This window comes from Varroa destructor, unplaced genomic scaffold (assembly GCF_002443255.2).
Source record: "Varroa destructor unplaced genomic scaffold, Vdes_3.0 BEIS01000006.1, whole genome shotgun sequence".
NCBI classification, from domain to species: Eukaryota; Metazoa; Arthropoda; class Arachnida; order Mesostigmata; family Varroidae; genus Varroa; species Varroa destructor.
The window spans coordinates 26,493,864-26,511,318 of record NW_019211459.1 but is presented as its reverse complement, the minus strand read 5'-3'; the positions used below and the strand labels follow the sequence as shown (position 1 = coordinate 26,511,318).

Genomic DNA, 17,455 nt, shown 5'->3' with positions numbered 1-17,455 from the left:
TTAAAAAGACAGATACAGATATTGTTAATCTAGGGATCGCAAATGTAATAGCGTTAGAACATTAGAAATGAAAACATATGAACTTATGGCCAGAAAAGGGACATAGAGGCGTTTTAAATCAGCCGCTGAAAGAAACTAAGAATTCTTAACATTCATTCAGAAATTCCTTTTGTGTAGTTCGATTCTTAGGCACAAATATGTGAAAAATTACGTAAAAGATACATAATAATGAAACTGGAAAACAAATACGTATCTAATAAACATCTGTGTACGTCTTCACTATACGTACTTGTTGTGGCGCTGGGTGAGGTCCCCGACTCCGCTGACGGACAGTTTTGCAGCAGCTGCTTTAAAAGAACGTTTTGTTTAGGTGGAACTGAAGAAATAGAAGAAGAGGAGGCACTAGCAGAAACAGCAGCTGCAGCTGTAGCAACACTATTGGTAGCGACAGTGGCGGCGACGGGGGCACTGGGGGTCGTAACGCTAGGACCGGCGCCGGCACTAGCGGGAGCAGCGGCAGCGGGACTCGGGTTCGGGTTCGGCATTGGCAATGACAGAGACAGTGACGGCAACAACGAGCCTTGGGAGGGGTGTATTGGAGGCAGAGGTTGCGGTACAGTAGCAGGACTAGTTGCTGTTGCTGTTGGGGTTACAGCAGGTGGCGGTGACGGCGTCGGTAGAATTCCAGGAGTTGTCGCCGTTGAAAAAGTCACTGGGATGACAGCAGCCTTCGGGAGAACAACAATAGAACCTGTAGCACTGGCAACGCCACCTGCTGAAGTTGTTGTCGCAACAGTAATTCGCTGCTGTAGTACACCTACTGGTTGATCCCCAACTTGCATCGGCCGATTTGGGATTTTCTGCTGCTGAGGCAGAACAGCAGTGTTCGACTGTGACTGCAGCTTTTGTTGCTGCGCGGGAACTGAGCTGTTGTTGTTACATTGCTGCTCGGTCGAAGTCCTGCTGCCAGCCTTTGCCCAGGTCGCCGTCACGGCAGGAGCTGCAACAGCTGATGGAACAGTGATCACTTTTTGTACCACAATAGTTGTTCCGGTTGACGCAGCTGATACAGCTGTTGTCGTTGGTGATGGTTTCGATGCGGCTGTTGTTGACGCTGGTGCAGGCGTCTCTGTTGTTGATAGGCCGATAGGCGGGATTAGAGGGCCAGCGGGTAGTTTGGGCAGATTGGGTGGTGTTTGTTGCTGTTGTTGTAAATGTTTTGTCGATGTCAATGTTACTGAAGGCAACGGTGACGGTGGAGTTCGACGTGGACTAATGATTGCTACCGGAGGTGAGGCTGTCGTCGTTGTAGCTGCAATTTGTTGCGACGGCTGGGGTTTTGGCAGGCGGGACACTGTTGTGGCTGTTACTATTGTTGTTGTTGTTGTAGAAAGTGCTGTTGATTGTGTGGGTATTGGTGTCGGGGACACAGAGGAAAGCGGAGCAATGCCTGCGCCGACGGCCCCGGCAAGCAGCACGCCAGGGGAAGTCCCCGCACAATGCGGCTAAAGGAAAGCGACACAATCATAAGAGAGTCAAACAAACATACGCCACACATCGAATAGAATAGGGTGCAGGTCAGGACACAGAGATAGAAAAGACTCAAAGTAGTAAGCATATTGGGTTTTTAAATTGATTTCAACAAGCATTGTATCGCAGGCAACAATTCATACTGAATTGTTTGTCCCACCCCAGTTCACATGAGAACAGCAGCTGTCCCGAGGTCATACAAAAAGCAGTCGCGCGTAGTAGTTGTGGAACGTTCGCGCGAAATGTGAAGGTGGCAAACGCAATTAATTACATTCAATATCGCTGTTTTTGAGCACTAAGCAAGCGCACGTCAGCAACTTTTCTACACATGTACGACAAGTGAACAAAATAAGCAGTCTCGATAGGCATCTCTTTTTTTGCATCAGTTTTTCGTAAAACGAAAAGCAAAAACAACATTTGAGCTGTGACGTTTTCTTAAAATTGAGCAGTCTATGATAATTGACCTTTTTACTGCTATTTTCATTTTGAAAGGTTGCATTGATATTGATGTTCCAGCAGAAGTAGGAAACATATAAGCGCAAGTTGTATAACTTTAGCAAACATAGAAGTACGGTGGAGTTCGGTTCATTTAAACGAGTAGAAAGATGCATAGAGGCAGCCTGGATCGAATTACTACACTTGACCGAAGATAAGATGTTCACATGAAAGTAGATATTGTTAGACATTGATCCATAAAGCAAAGCTTTGACCTTGCACCAATTACGAGCTCTTTTTAACTTGCAGGATTAGACACATTCAGCAAATGGGACATAGGCACATCCTATCAAACGAATTGTGAAATGAGAAACGTTCTCTTACCTGTTCTTCAAACGTGCCCGATGACGCGCGCTTTACTGCCTGAACTTCCTCAACGTCGTTCTCCAGTGAGGGTTGCTGTAACTGCTCATTTTGCTGCTGCAGCGGCTTCTTTTCTGCTTCTGTTTGAACGATTTCTGTGGCAAGTATAGTCGTTGGCTCCGCAATATCAGTCGTATTTGTTTTTCCGAGCTTCAATGTGAGACTTAGAGAACTTTCTGACGAACGGTCACCGTTGGCCTCACTAAATGTTGCTGAAGCAACAGAAAGTGGTGGATTTTTTCCCGATGGGGACGCAGCCACTACTACAACTACTCCTGGCGTGCTCACACGTTCGCTCGTCTCGAGGTCCTCTTCCATTGGTTCTCCGCACGAATCTTGCACAACCCCAGTGACGTTTTGGTTTTGGTCGGCAACGACGAATAGTGAAGCAGTTGTCTCTTGGGTGGCCTGAGACGGACATACTACCGGTGACGGTTGCACTTCACCAACGGTTGTGCTCCCCACCGAACTACCGTTGATAGTCTGCGTTGGAGGCGAAGCTGATGGTGAAGATAGGCTCGTAGTACTTGCTGACATGTTAATACTGCCGCCGCTGCTGCTGCTGCTACTGCTGCTGCTGCTGCTGCTACTGTGGTTATTATCGGCGTTGCTATTCGTGTTGCTGCTGCTGCTGCCGCTACTGCTTCTGCTGATAACGTTGCTGTTGCAGCTGCTGCTGTCGTTGAGTAAAACAACTCCACTTTGATGGTCTCTTGATTCGACAAGAGACGATGATGGATGCTCATGTATGCGTGTGACCTCAGCATCGACATCTGCCGTTTCCGATTCATCCGCTGTCGGCGGTAATGATGGCGTATTAAAATAGTTGTGATCATCAACAGCCACATCAGCCGCTGCTATGAGTGTTGTTTCTGGTTCACCCTGAACCGGTTGATCCAACTGATCTTGGTCCTGTTGGCCTTGTTGTTGCTGTTCTTGTTCCTGGTCCTGATCTGGTTGATCTGGCTGGCTTTCCGCCTGCTCGGCTGGTTCGCCTTGCGATCCGGCATGCTCGGCCGGCTGATCCTCTGGCTCTTGTTCGGGTTCCACAACCTGATCTTCTACTACCTGATCCACCTGATCAACGATTTGATCAGCCTGTTCAGACGCCGTTTCCGACGTCTGTTCCGGCTGTTCCGACGTCTGTTCTTGATCGGATACTCCGCCCGGCTGCGACACCAACGCCGAGTTGGGACTATTGTTGTCGTCGTCGAACTGTACCACGAACACGCTGGCCGACACGTCGACGTCGTCTACGTTGTCCACGCCGCCCGGTTCAGCAACGTCGCCATCAACATTGAACGACGATCCGCCGAAATCGCCGGATGATGACGAGGACGTGTTTGCCGCTGACGTGGTCTGCGTGCCGTTGGCGCCCGGCAACGAATCGGGATTGCCACCCAATAAACGGCCGAATGGCCAAACACTGGCTATGACTCTCCTTGTTATTCGGCTGCTGCCATTAGCGACAGCGTAATGATGGCCATTACCATCATCGGCCCGGCCGCCGGGCGTACTTAGTTGGCGATTCAGTCCGACCGCGAATACCTTTGACCGAAACATTGCTGCAGATGGCGACGATATCACTTCTGGTTGTCTGACGCTGACTGTCCGGTCAGAGGTAGTTGTGTGTACCACCTGTTTGTCCTGTTTGTCTGACACCATTGACGCCATGTTCATGTTGGTCCACATCACCTGTCCCAAGTAGTCCAACAACTCGGCGAGGTCTTCGCGGGCTCCGATAGCAGACGCGTCATCGTCTACACTCCAAAGCCGCTCAAGTAGCAGAGGTTTTTCGGCCACCGTTGCCGCCTCAGCAACCATGGCGTCAGCTCGAGCGGGCGTCCACCAACGCGATCCTCCTTTTAAGCTACCACTACCACCGCCGCCCGGTTTGTTCATGCCGACCGCGTACACGTTTGGCCGACTGGCATTCGGTGGCATCGGGCTTGACTTGGGGGACGGCGCCGATCGCGCCGGCGATGGCGCTGGACTGTGCATGGCCGCCGGCTGCCCGGGCGAAGGAGACGGCGCTGGGGAGGGCGCATGATGGGGCGAGAACGGCGGCGCAGCTGGTGACTGAACCTGATACACACACATACAGACATAGAGAGTCACCACAAACAATAACAACATCGCTACAGAAGATCTTCAAAGGTACTAACAATATTATTATTATTATCATGGGAAAACAACTTCAGCTGCACTAACGTTTTTTAACTTAATTAGTAAAACATGGGACCACTGAGAACACAAGAAACTTGCTGTCCGATCTAAATCAGTTTCACTGGCCTGCAAGCTCATAACTTGGTCTAACTGAGGTCACTGGCGGCTATCAAACTAACCTGGTAAGGAGACATTCCCGGAAAATGCGGGGGTGTCCTTTGCGCCGGGCTAGGACCCGGACTCCGACGTAGATAAAGAAGTAGCGCGGGATTAGAGTTAGAATTACTGTTGGGGTTGCCCGGATCGGGCGTGTTGGGCGTGTGGCCCCCTGGTGAGAAAACTTGACCAACACTTGCGGGTCCCCCAACAGGGGACGGCGAAAATACTTGCGGGGGACCTAAATAAAAAGAAACATTAGTTACGATTTGCGTTTGCCTTCCCAGCTCATGCCCACGGAACAGATTTTCGACTGGGGTTGGCATTCTAAGCTATAACTGGAATGCTAATTGATCTATCTAAACAGATAGATTTCTGCAGCTTCGTGGATGTACATGTTCATTCGAACTTAACTGACCTTGTGGCGTAGCAGGTGAGTAACATTGTTGGGGTGTGGTTGAGCCGGTGGCTGAATGTCGGGGCGAGTACTGCTGTGGATTGTTCGGATTGGCCTGGTTCGAATTCGTCTGTTGTAGGCCCATGCTCATCGTCCCGGTTAGGGAATCATGCGAAGGAGACTCGGGCGTACCACCTTGCCGGAAGAGCTCTGGGCCGGCAGCCGAGGGAGGGTTCGCCGGTAGGCCGCCGGGGCTAGCCTGTGCCTGGGGCGAGCCCATTGGGCCGAGCGATGTATGATGACCTGACGGGGCCATTGTAGCGCTTGGTTGCATTCCGCCTGGTTGTTGCATTGCACTAGCCATCGGCTTTACCGAGGGATATGGCGGTGGTGGCCGCATCATTTGCTGCGGAGGAGGTCCACTTATAGGGACCCCCGGTGGAGGTCCACTGGAGTTGTTATGTACATTAGGCAGCTGTGGACCAACAGGTGCCGGCGGGTATCTTAACGGCGTCTGTTGTTGTGGAGCGTGTGGGTTTGGTGGTCCTGGTACAGGTGGCCCCGGCATTGGCTGTTGATAATAGTTAGGCTGCGGGGACATCAGACCCCGCGATGGACCTGATGGACCTCCTGGATGTGGCCCCGTAGGCGGAGTCTGTTCACCTATCGGCGTGTATCCCCCCTCAAACGGACCCGGAGACTGGCCGGGAGCTGGCGCGGGCTGCTGATTCTTCACGCGATACTCCTGAATAACGCTCGTGTGCTGCCTATGAAGCTTCCTCACTTGCTCGAGGAACTTCTGCAGACCCGGCATTTCCCGGTTCACGTATGCCAGCTGGCTGGAGTCGCTGTCGTTCAGCTCCTGTCCGCTGCCTGCCCTGGCCAGCTGTCTCTGCTTAGCTGTCAACGCCTTCTTGATCTTTCGCAGTTTGCCCATTTCCGTTTCGAGGTACTTCTTTTGACTTGATAGTAGTTCATCTTGTTTTTGCATCCACAACTCGTAGCTATACTTCACGTCAGCTGACGTAGGACCTGTATTGTTCTCGCCAGGTGCTGGCGGCGCTTGTAACGTTCGCAGCTTGAACTGCTGCGCGATTGTGGTCGATGCCGGAGAAGGCTGACTTTGCGTCATCTGTGCCAGCGCCTGCGTAGGCGCCAGACCTGCAGGAGGGGCCACAGGCCGTAACGGACTGGCAACTCCACCAGCAGCCGGTATCATCGGGATACCGGGACTGGCGAGGCGCCCCATCACCCCACCAGAAGGTGCATTCTGTATTGATGAACGTACCTGGTTGAGTGACACCGCAAATACACACTCACATTAGAATATCTTGCATAGCAGTACAAACAAGCAAAATCTTTTTTGTATTGTAAAGTAATTGAATCGGTTTTGATAGGAAGAACAGTAATAATAGTAATTCTGCACATGGTAGAAACCCACGACTGTGATCATCTGTGAATCATCTGCGAAGCAATTTCTGTAGTCGAAAAGTATTAAATGCAATTAAACTCATTTGCGAGTGGAGTGAATCAACAATTCATTGGCCTGTACGCTAAGAGAATTTCGAGTACATATTTTTTTAATGATACACATTACATAACCTAAATTGATTGCGACTACAAAAATGAATCCTCTAGTATATAACGATTGTGTTTTCCTTGATAAATAAAGTTTCTTTGTATTATATTGATCTTAAACGTTGAGCCAAAACCTACCATATGTTGCATTTGCTGTTGCTGTTGTATCTGTTGATGAGAATTTAGAGGTCGGGCATTCATGTGGGTCGTAGGCCCTATTCCCATTTGATGTGATTGAGGTCCAAGTCCCGTGGAACCTATAGATGTCATCATGCCTGGTCCTGGTGGTTGTTGTGGTGGATGCTGCATCATTGGTTGGAGCTGCTGTGCAGGTGGTACGTGAGGCTGGTGTGGCCCATGGCTCGGGTTCATAGATGTAACATGCCCAAAAACAGACTGCTGCTGCGACGGTGGGTGGGCTTCGTGAGTTGGCTGCGACCATTGGTTGATCGGGCCTACTGTTTGGGCCGGCTGACTTGGACGTGAAGCGGTGGTATTGGACGCCAGTACTTCTTCCGCCGTGCTAAACATCTCCGCCTTTAGCTTTTCAAAGTCGACGTCACTTAATAGTCCTGCTTCGTCGTGGCCTTTGCTAAGACCATCACCTGCCTCCACACCGTCACTGGCTCCTTGTTCATTTTTCGCAAGGCCTCCAAGAAGCAACCGTTGTCCATTGTTAGCATCTGTGTGGCCCAAAACGTCAACAGCATCTTTTTTATCTTCCTCTTTGATTTGTAGACCGTCACTGGTTTTATTGCAGCCATCGCCAGTGTTAGAATTGCTGGAGGTGACCGTATCGTTCTCCGGGTCGGCGTACTCCAAGATGTTGAAGTCGGCGCCTAATTCAAGCAGGTCATCGTCATCTAAACCTTCATCGGCTGGTGTCACGGAAGGCGGACCCTGTGCTTCCTGTTTAGGTATCACCCCTCCAGCGCCTACGACTCCGGCGCTGGACCAAGCCTGTGAAGAGGGTCCGAGCGAGGAAATGCCACTGCCCGAGGCTGGCCCACTACCAGAGGGACCCCCGGCAGACCAGGTAGCACTTGCCTTGCGCTGGAAGTCGTATAAAAGGAAACATAGACGATTAAAGGCTTATAATTATAGCATACTCAAAGACCCTTTTAAATCAGCTAATAACAGAAAAGGCGGATAAATAGAAATTTTATTTACTAAAATATATCTACTAGTTTAGAAATCATAAGTACGTAGGCTTTAGGCATACCTCAGAAGACTGTTTCCAAGATGAGGAAGCTTGCGTTTGACCTACTGGCCCGCCGCCAGGTGTGGTTTTCTCAAGAACTGCTCTGGCCTTCCGATTCTCGCGTGCTTTCTGTAGATATGGTGCACGCTTGTCAGTAGGCAGGTTGCGCCAGATCTTAGCAATCTGTTTCGCGCGATCAGACCATTGTGGATACTCCTGCTTGAGTGTTGGATGATTGAGGTTGGCATATAGCACCATTGATATTGTGGCCTTTTCAGCCAGCGCCTCGTCTGGCTCCCACTTCAGCATGTTGTTCTTGTTGTTCGAGCCACCGGAGTGATTTGAGGCCACCTGCAGTAATTAAGCATGGGTCGAATATAAAGTAAGCGTTGATTAATCCAAATCCATCTCTTTCCTAAACTATGTTCCCACTTGTCAGGGAAAAAAGATAATCTTTAAGAAACGTACTTGAAATTGCATATCATTTAAAACAGATTTTTGGATCATATATATGAATTGCTAGCGCTAGAAAGAAATTATATAGTGTAGAGCCCTTTTACATGGAACTTTTCTAATTTTATGTTATAAATAGGTCTATAGTTTCTAAAATCGCTTGGAAGCGAGACAGCTCTTACTTTAGAAAACAATGCCGTTACAGTCTGACTGTATAATCAGGACAGAATAAGCAAGTAAGTGTAATTTTCAAAGAACAAATATGCTTACCTCGTCAAGATCTTGCGATGACCAAGAGGGGGCTGGCGAAGGCGCCGAGATGCCCTGACGGTCTTGAAGAGCTGTTGGACCGCCTGTCCCGGTAACCGTTGTTGGACCCTGACATCCCCCTTGCGCACCTTGAGATGTTTGACTGCCAGGAGGTAATCGACCTTCTACTGATGGACTAAGTACACCTTTAAATACATTCTCCACATCTTGGCCATCCATATGGGGCAAAGGCGACGCTAAAAGTACATCAGCTTCTACGCTAGGCCCCCCACTTCCATCTGCTTCCTGCAGGAAGTAATAGCAACAGTATAAAAGCCTCATGTTAGTCTTCCATGACTTAGTACGCTGTGTGACACTTAGTTTAGCTTATTAACCATATATTGTTGTTTGATCCATATGTGGATAGGTAAACTATTACATACATTTCATTTTCAATTTATGTAGTAATCAATCGTCATTTCTAGCAGTAATAATAATCATCATTATCGTCGCTGCAATTATGTTTACTAACCTGCATAATCATATCCATTAGTTCGTCGTCCCTTAGTTCCTGTGGAAGGTCAGATGGTAATAGGTCGCCAAGTTCATCATACTCGATCGGGTCGACGAGGTTGTGATCAATGCTGAGATCTGCGGCCATGCCTGCACCCGCTCCCTGAAGTCCCGTGCTTGGGGCAGGCACGTCCGGCGGGCCAACGCGTGACTCTGCCAGCGGTACCACAGGCTCTTTTCGTCTATGGGACTGAACTGGTACCGTTTGTTTACGGTCATCTTCTGCGGCTGGAGCATCTGTTGCACAGTTGTCCAAGTCCTCGAAGGTGTCTGTGGTTGCGTTTGATGTCGCACTAAGCAGAGTCATGCCAAAGAATGCCTCCTGAATGTGAGAAGGCATACTCTCTTCGATGGTCCGTTTCTTTTTGGGCCGGCGTCTCCGCTGTTGCCTTTGGGCCTTCTCTGAATCGGGACCATCCTTTGACGTTGTTTCCTTATCATCATCAAATGGCTGCATTGCAGCTGACGCTTCAACGGCAAATGTTGCGTCGTCTTTGCTTGACATGGCTCGCGATCGTGCATTGGCTACAAAACCGCCGATCCCTAACTTTTGGATTTTTTTCTTTCGCTTGATTTCTTCGTCGCCCTCGAGGCCCTCGAGGATTCCGTCAGCCTCGAACTCGAAGGGATCACCACCGTCCGCCAGATCATCTAACGTGGCGCGCCTCTGACCCAAGCCCGGCAGGCCCGAGAGACTAGACAATCCCGATAAGCTTGGAAGCGAGGGAAGTCGATTGCCTAGTGCGTCCTTGGGCTTGACGGTGCGCGTCCTCTTCGGGGGCTCGAGGGTAAGCGTCTTGATAGTGTTCAAACCCAGGTCGGTCAAATAAACTCCGTCGATGAGGTGATGCGCTTTTTGTTTATGTGTCGGTGTGTCCTGTGGTACGGGTGATGGACAGGGCGAGTCCATCAGAAGGTCATGGACCAGATGTGCTGGTAATGTATCTTTGCCTCGGCACAGCGGACAACTATAGCCTAAGTCGCAGCAGCGTTCAGCATCCTCTTCGCAGGTGATTTCATCACACCGGCCATGCAGCCATCGCATACACTTTTCGCACTCGATTATAATGTCGCCCTCCTGGTAGTCTTGGGAGCATTGTATGCATCGGAACTTTGACGCACAGGGGGCGCATTCCGTGTAATTAGCCTGCCATTCGGAACCCTCTGGCCCGGGGCTGCGCGATCCACAAAGGACGCACACAACGCAGTGTTGGCATTTCCATGTGCCCTGTGGTACGTTCTCGAGAGGCGGTTTCAGGCAGTACGTATGATAAGACGTGTCACAGTCGTCGCACAGAAGCAGGCGGCTCTCGTCGTGTGGCTGGCCGCAGCCTTCGCACACAGTACAGTCGAGGCAGCGCCAACCTTTGGTCAGCGTCGTTTGCGTCACCTTCGCGCCGCAGCAGTACGGATGATAGCACTGGCCGCATTGCGCGCACGAAATCAATCGTCCCTCTTCTCCAATTCCGAAACTACCACATAATACGCACATATCTTGTAGAAGGACAAACTTATCGTTAGCTGAGAATAGAACGACCTTCGAGTCCTGTGTTGCCTCTTCGTCAGTGAGTTTGCCAGCGGCATTACCTCCACAGCCGCCGACATTTAGTAGAGCATCGCGCTCGAATTCGAAGTCCTTCTTGACTTGTTTGGCCTGAGCCGCAGAAGTGGCATCCCACCGGCCGAGACCGCGCATCTTCAACGCGGGATTCGTGGGCGGTCGACCTACCTGTCCACGGCCCGCTCCCCTCGGTCTCCGCATGCCTCGAAGGCCCTTGCCGCGCGACGCTAGTGCCCCCATGGGGCCCATCGCGCCCATGGCGCCCATGGGTTTACCCGCACCATAATTTCCAACGCCAATAGCAGATGTCGCCTCCTCGATGGTCACTGGCGAAAGACAGGGCGCGTCAGCTCCACTGCTACCATCGGTCGCCAGTGACGGCGTCGAGGAGGACAATACCTCATCGGCGTCTGTAGTATTGGCTCGCGGTTGAAGACACGGGGGACATGTATAGTCTCGGTAGTCGCGAGTATCTCCATTTGTTATTGCGGGATCGCAGTCATTATGGATGTACCTGCTCAAATTAACATACGCCCCGCCGAATTGCCATACACAATAAATCAAATGAAGATTACACTGAGAGAACATCTGCTGCTGAACTAAGTAGGTCATCATAATAACAATAACAGAAATAATACTGATAAAATTAAATGTAGTGAAATAGGTTAAGGCTATCAATACTGATTTTGCTCACTGCGCTTAAACAGAATTTTGAAAATTCTGTTTAAGCGCAGTGAGAACAGTGTAACAGTTGCTTAAAGAAATTAGCATATATCATCGACATAAAAAGAATGTTTTTTAGGAAATGACATTTGGTACCTTTTACAGTTTGAGCACTGCGTAAAGTCAACCATCTTTGATGATGATGATGCTCGATATGCTTTTCCGCATAATGGGCAGCTCATCCCCTTATTTCGTTGTTGATAACACGAATCGCACACGGTGTAGTTCATGTGCCACCGTGACGACGGTCCGGAGCCTGGCGTTCTTGAGCCACAGTCCCCACAGAATCGACACAGCACGCATTTATAGCCGTGCTTCGGAAGGTGGTTGAGCGCGGGCCGCACACATTGCATATGATAGCACTTTCGACAGGAGTCGCACGTTACGGCACGATCGAGGCTCCCGCCGTGGCAGATCGGACATACACGGCATCCCACACACAGCCACCCCATTCGAAGATTAGACACAATCGAAGTACCTGCACAATAAAACGAATGTCTTTGGTAAACATTTTTTTACAATTTACTTGGCTACTGTGTATTTTGACTTAACGTTTACTTATCCTGCAGAATAATAATAACAGACATATATGTAATATGATTACGTATCATTGGTGCGCTTGACAAGCTGTCATTTATAGTGGTTCATACCTGACGGTGTGTCGGTACAGCTAACATGGTAATATTTTGCGCACTGTGTGCACCAAAGGCTCTCGCGGGTCTCGGTTGGCCTGGTGCACGTCTCGCAGGTTAATTTCAGCTGTGTCGAATGTTCGCCTTGACAATATATACGTTCACGGTCACCATCGATAGCGCAGGCTGCGCCTACTGCGCAGAGCAAATGGTATGTCCTACCGCAATTTTCGTGCGCGCATCGGACTGAAGCTCCGAGCCGGCGGCAGTGACTGCACGCCCGTCGCAGACTCTCGTCGAGCAGCATCTCTAGCGTGCCGGACTTTGTGCCATCGTAACCGGCTGACCATCGCGCGCAAACGGTATGTACACGCACCGTACCCTGGGCGTCGGCTACTGCAGCCACATCAAGCGGCTCCTCGCCTGGCGGAATCACACCTACATTGCAGATATCTTCAAGGCACGTAGCGCTGCCTTCGGCGCTCATCTTCGATGCCCGGATACGCCGCCGCTTCTGCGGCTTCTCGGGATCGCTGCTCAGGCCGAGCTTGGCGGGGCCGACACGGGCTGATAGAAACGGCGATGACAAATAGGGATTGCGTTCGGCCAGATTACATAGGCCGCATAAAGGCTCTTCAACTCTAAAAGAGCAAAGGATGCAAAAAGGACGATGAGAAAAAGCAATGCAATCAATGCTACACGGCGCGTTCTTGTTAGGTACCCTATTAATGCCTCAGATGATTAGCCAACTTACATTTACTCAAATTTCATAAGGTACGATTTTATGTTTGACGCTGACTTTAAATAATAAAGAATAGGTGGAAATAGGTTTGTCTACGGTGTAATGCACTTACGGTTCCGGGGGTCCAGCCATGATGGCAGCCGTCGTCGTTGTTGTTAGAGCGCCTTGAACAAGACCCTCAGCTAGCTCGGGTTCTTCGTTACATGAACCGGCTGATTGGGCTGTATGATTATTGGTAGGTGGTGGCGCTGGGAGACCGACACCTCCTGGAGAGGGCGGTGGAATAGACCCGGAGGAGCTTCCCAATGTACTCCCCGGGCCAGCTACGCCCTCCTCGAGAGACGCCGGTTTCCGGCGAACACGAACTGAACCTCGAGGTCGACCAGGAAAGTACCCAATCTTCTTACGTCCGAGGATTATTTCCGAGGCTCCCTGCTACAAAATAGAAGAAAGCAAAGAAATGGTGATATTGTCCATACGTTTGAAATAACAGTTGTCTTTCGGATTAGCAAATACGATGACCACTTATTATTGTTACCTCTTAATTGATTAATATAGCCGTATTTATGCGAATAGTTACTAAGTGCATACGCAGAAAATTAACTCATTTTTGTAATACACTTATCTATAGAAAGACTAAAACTAAAACTAAGGTGCTTAGAAGATTTCTTCAAGCTCCATAAGCGAATTCTAAAGTGTTATATAGCAATACTTCAAATTAATTTTTGTATAGATCTTTATGTTTGCACGATTTTCAAATGTATTATAAATTCAACGTTATTATCGATTAGAATAAACACACAACTATTTTATAAGATTCAAGAAATTACAAACGTTCATGCCAATGATTTCACCACGAAAGAGACCGCATTTATTTGATTCGAAGTACTAAACCTTTCCTAACCAAGCTTCACACTGTGGTGCAATAAATTTGCTCAAAGGCAGAGCATCATAAAAACAACTTTCTAGTTCGAGTCAACATTCATCAACATTGTCAAATTATAATCGCGCTGTATGAACGGAGAAATCACAAAACTATCCCATAAAAAATTCGCCAGGCGAATATTTTCAAAGATTTTTTGGTGAAGTAATCATATTCCTGTTTTTATGTAAATATGTTTGTCCAAAATATCATATTTACGACGCTTTAAAAACATAAATTACAAAATTAAGCGCCCTTTTTCAAAGAGATATTTGAGAGAGACACAATGTGAATTTAACAACTGCTAAATTCTACCGAAAGTACAAATTGAGTATAGTTACCGAAAAACGTATATATATATATATATATATATATATATGGACAACGTAAAAATGAATCTGAACTAATACGCTAACTAGTGTCAAATGTTGAATTACTTGAGTTCTTTTTGATCAGCATATAAATTGGACGGAATTACATTCGACGAAAAGAATAGCGCACCTACTACAACTGGCGATGGTCAAGATAATGAATTAAATCTGAATAAAGTAATAATGAATACAATTGAAAGATGCAAGTATTGAAATATAACTAACGACTAAATAGTGAATTGAATAACTTCTGATCATTTAATATCTATCTTACATAACGCGTAATGCATATTTGATTTAAATCAAACGTTCCATTGATAACATGAATCATGGTATTCCCGCACCAATCCCAATTCACCTGCTGTTCGTGAAAAGCCAGAGTGAGCTGAGTCTAGCACAAGCGCTGCCAATATAATGAATGTTCAAAAAAGACAAATTTCTCTGCTTCACTTGAAGTAGAGAGCGGTACTATCCTTCTTCTATAATATACACGGTTACATTTAAGCTAGAAAGGCGCTACAGATCGCGTTGGGATAAAAAAAATCTTCATAAATGAATTCACAGTGACATAAATGAAATGACAGTGAGCTTTGACGTTCATTGCGAAAATGCCCGAAACAGCATTCGCAAGACAGAAAACAATTTCGAAACTTTTTCGGCGCAGACATTTGTTTTGAATCGAATGTTTGCTCTTAAATCGAACTCAGCCGCCATCTGCCTGACATTTCCCTGGTTGATCAAAAAGCCTAGAGAAATTGGAGCAAGTCAGAACTTCACAACCAGAATTAACCGAGAGCGAGTGGGAACCGTAAAATCGAACTAAACATCAAATAAAATAATTGACACAAAAATAGACATGCAGCTGTGGAGATGGAGAATTATAAAGTCAGTGTGTACGGTTCTCCCACCGACTGCGAAAATCAATGGCACGTTTCACGGATGGACGCACCATTCTATATGGCAGTAATGCTTTATAAAGGATCTGCATTGCTTTACTCCGGCAGTATTTACTGGTTGTGTGTGAACGGGTGGAAGTTAAGATCTTCATCAGCATAGAGATAAGCACTTGAAGCAATATAAATAATAAGATGATAGAGATGACAAACCTGCTTTCGAGGTCTCCCGGGGGGCCGTTTTGACTGGAATACGGGGGCGGCGTCAACATTGGTGCTGGTATTGTTGTTGTTGTTGTTCGTGGGGGGATTGGCGGCACCGGCGACGGCAGTTAAGCTCGTCGATTTGGCTTGGGGTGGCCCGGTCCCCGAACCCGGGCCGCCGTCAGATTGCCGGCTCATGACCCGCCTCCCGCCGGCATCACGGCCTCTTCCAAGGCTGCACGGCTGCACGGGCTGCTCCTACAACCCCCCAAACGTCGACGACAAGCGGAGTCTTCGGCCGTCGTTCTATTTTGCCTGCGTTGAGGATACCTTAGAGGACGATTAGACGAAGCTAAACGGAACCGATACGATCTGGCTAAGTAATAAACAGGCTAGTACAAGAACAACAACAATAACAACACTAACAACAATGTTGTGTAAAGTGTATTCGGAGGCCTTTTTTCGTGAATCCTTGCCGCGACGTTGGTAGCTTGATACGCAATATGAGTGGAGACTGATTCCTATTAAGGCACGCTACCACGGCACACACACTATAACACGCAGATCTCACACTCAATCAACTTGCTACGTCCTGACGTTCCTGCAGCTGAGGGCTGCTCCTGCCGTTGTTTCCGCTAGTAAGGCTGAGGCGGGATTCTCGCCTCAACCAATCTACCTAGTCAACAGCGAGGATTGTATGGTGCGCCCCCGTCTCGCACTCTTGGGGTAGCGAGCCAGTGCATTATTATAATGTCGCATTGGTCGTCGAGCGGATGCTACCCAGGATAGCTGTGTTTGTACGAACAGAATCAATAGGAAACGTTTACCGCGTACGATAGACTGGCGCGCGGGACTCGAGGGCTACAGGAGTTCCGACGACAGGGTCGTCACCCATCAAAGAGCGCCACGACACCGGGTTGCTACCTAGTAGCTATTACGAACACACACATAAACAATCATTTCTATTCATATCGTAGGCAACGTAACCGTATGGCGTAGGACACAAACAACACAACGTACGACCGTATAGGCATCCACAGCACCACGCACTTTTCAAGCTCGGCTCAGCTTGCCTCGGACAGCTCACTACTATTACTCAAATTCTTCGCGAGCATCATCAACTACTCAGTGGTGGTAAACAACACGTAACGGCAGATCGCGGCTCCGGAGCGCCTGCGCGCCAAATTTAAGCTGCTACAACCGATAGCCATAGACGACAAACGGGAGACTCAGCAGAGCTCAAAGAAGACAGTGAGAGAGTGAACGAGAGCGCAACACGGGAGTAGAGCGGACGGATGTATACATTGCCGCCATCGCCGGAGAAGGTAGATTAGAAGAAGAAAAAGAAGAAAATACAAGAAAGGAAAAAGGCGGCAAAAAATAAAAACTAGAAAAAAATTATGATTCAACAATAGTTAGTATAAAGAGGACTTTGTTAACGAAAATTGAAAATCGTATTAGAGAGAAACGACGCATATAATATGCGCCTAACAACTACCCAAAAGGATGAGATGAACACAGAACCATCGGGGCTCGTAGTGCTCGCTTGAATTTAGAATCGAAATATCTTTATAATTTTCATTAAACAATGTAAAGTAAGATACGTGATTTCGTAGGGGAATACGAAAAATCTTCGACTCGCGTTTCTATTGCAGTTGATCTTGACTACATTAGCTAAGGCGACAGAACTATTTGAAAAGGACAGTCTGCTTAATGATATTTCATAATACGTAGAAGGAGAATGCAGGTGATCATGTTATTAGTTTAGAAATTGAATTGGAGATCCTCTAAAAGAACCAGTTTCTAGTATTTAGCTGGCTTTTTGCAACTCAATCAGTTTATAGCTGTCGTATAAAAATATAAGATACTCTCAAGGGATAACTGTCTGGAGAATCGCAAAGCTAAATTCACAAGTATAATTGGCAATTCATGCTACCATTAGTCAAGTAAACATGAAGTCAAGTTCCGTTGATTTTCATACTTTTAGGCTACACACAATGTCGCTTTATGCTTGAACTTACAACCATGGTTATTTCATTTTAAATTTCGCACCAGCAGACTGATATATAAAAAAAAGTAGCAGCCAAATTAATCCAAAAGAATTTCTTGCAGTTGGCTTGCACGCGAACAACGTGAGGTTATCGGTACGTGAAGTAGTGCTCTAGATACGTACAGGAAGAAATATGTGCTTAGTCGTGGCATATATAAATACGCAAACAAAGAACATTATTGTTGGACGTATAATT

The 17,455-nt window shown here is 47.8% G+C and overlaps 1 protein-coding gene and 1 long non-coding RNA gene across 5 annotated transcripts in view; one reads left to right on the top strand and one right to left on the bottom strand.

The window, feature by feature from the left end:
- Positions 1-16,380, bottom strand: part of LOC111252734 (uncharacterized) — a 30,239-nt gene extending 13,859 nt beyond the window's left edge. The window contains exons 1-12 of one of the 4 annotated variants that reach the window (XM_022811092.2): positions 15,219-16,380; positions 12,932-13,254; positions 12,096-12,718; positions 11,542-11,923; positions 9,121-11,236; positions 8,610-8,894; positions 7,908-8,237; positions 6,824-7,738; positions 5,129-6,395; positions 4,734-4,951; positions 2,350-4,473; positions 290-1,505 (exon numbers count right to left, since the gene is read on the bottom strand). In XM_022811092.2, coding sequence (XP_022666827.1) covers positions 290-1,505; positions 2,350-4,473; positions 4,734-4,951; positions 5,129-6,395; positions 6,824-7,738; positions 7,908-8,237; positions 8,610-8,894; positions 9,121-11,236; positions 11,542-11,923; positions 12,096-12,718; positions 12,932-13,254; positions 15,219-15,407 — 9,988 coding nt within the window. In that variant the 5' untranslated portion in view covers positions 15,408-16,380. The remainder of the gene's footprint in view (positions 1-289; positions 1,506-2,349; positions 4,474-4,733; positions 4,952-5,128; positions 6,396-6,823; positions 7,739-7,907; positions 8,238-8,609; positions 8,895-9,120; positions 11,237-11,541; positions 11,924-12,095; positions 12,719-12,931; positions 13,255-15,218) is intronic. The other 3 variants (XM_086993548.1, XM_022811093.2, XM_022811094.2) reach the window with 3 other exon arrangements.
- Positions 1,501-12,269, top strand: LOC147755043 (uncharacterized). The gene is made up of 3 exons (XR_015330589.1): positions 1,501-1,860; positions 11,551-11,948; positions 12,154-12,269. It is a non-coding gene; the product is annotated as an uncharacterized LOC147755043 (long non-coding RNA).
- Positions 16,381-17,455: the final 1,075 nt, after the last annotated feature.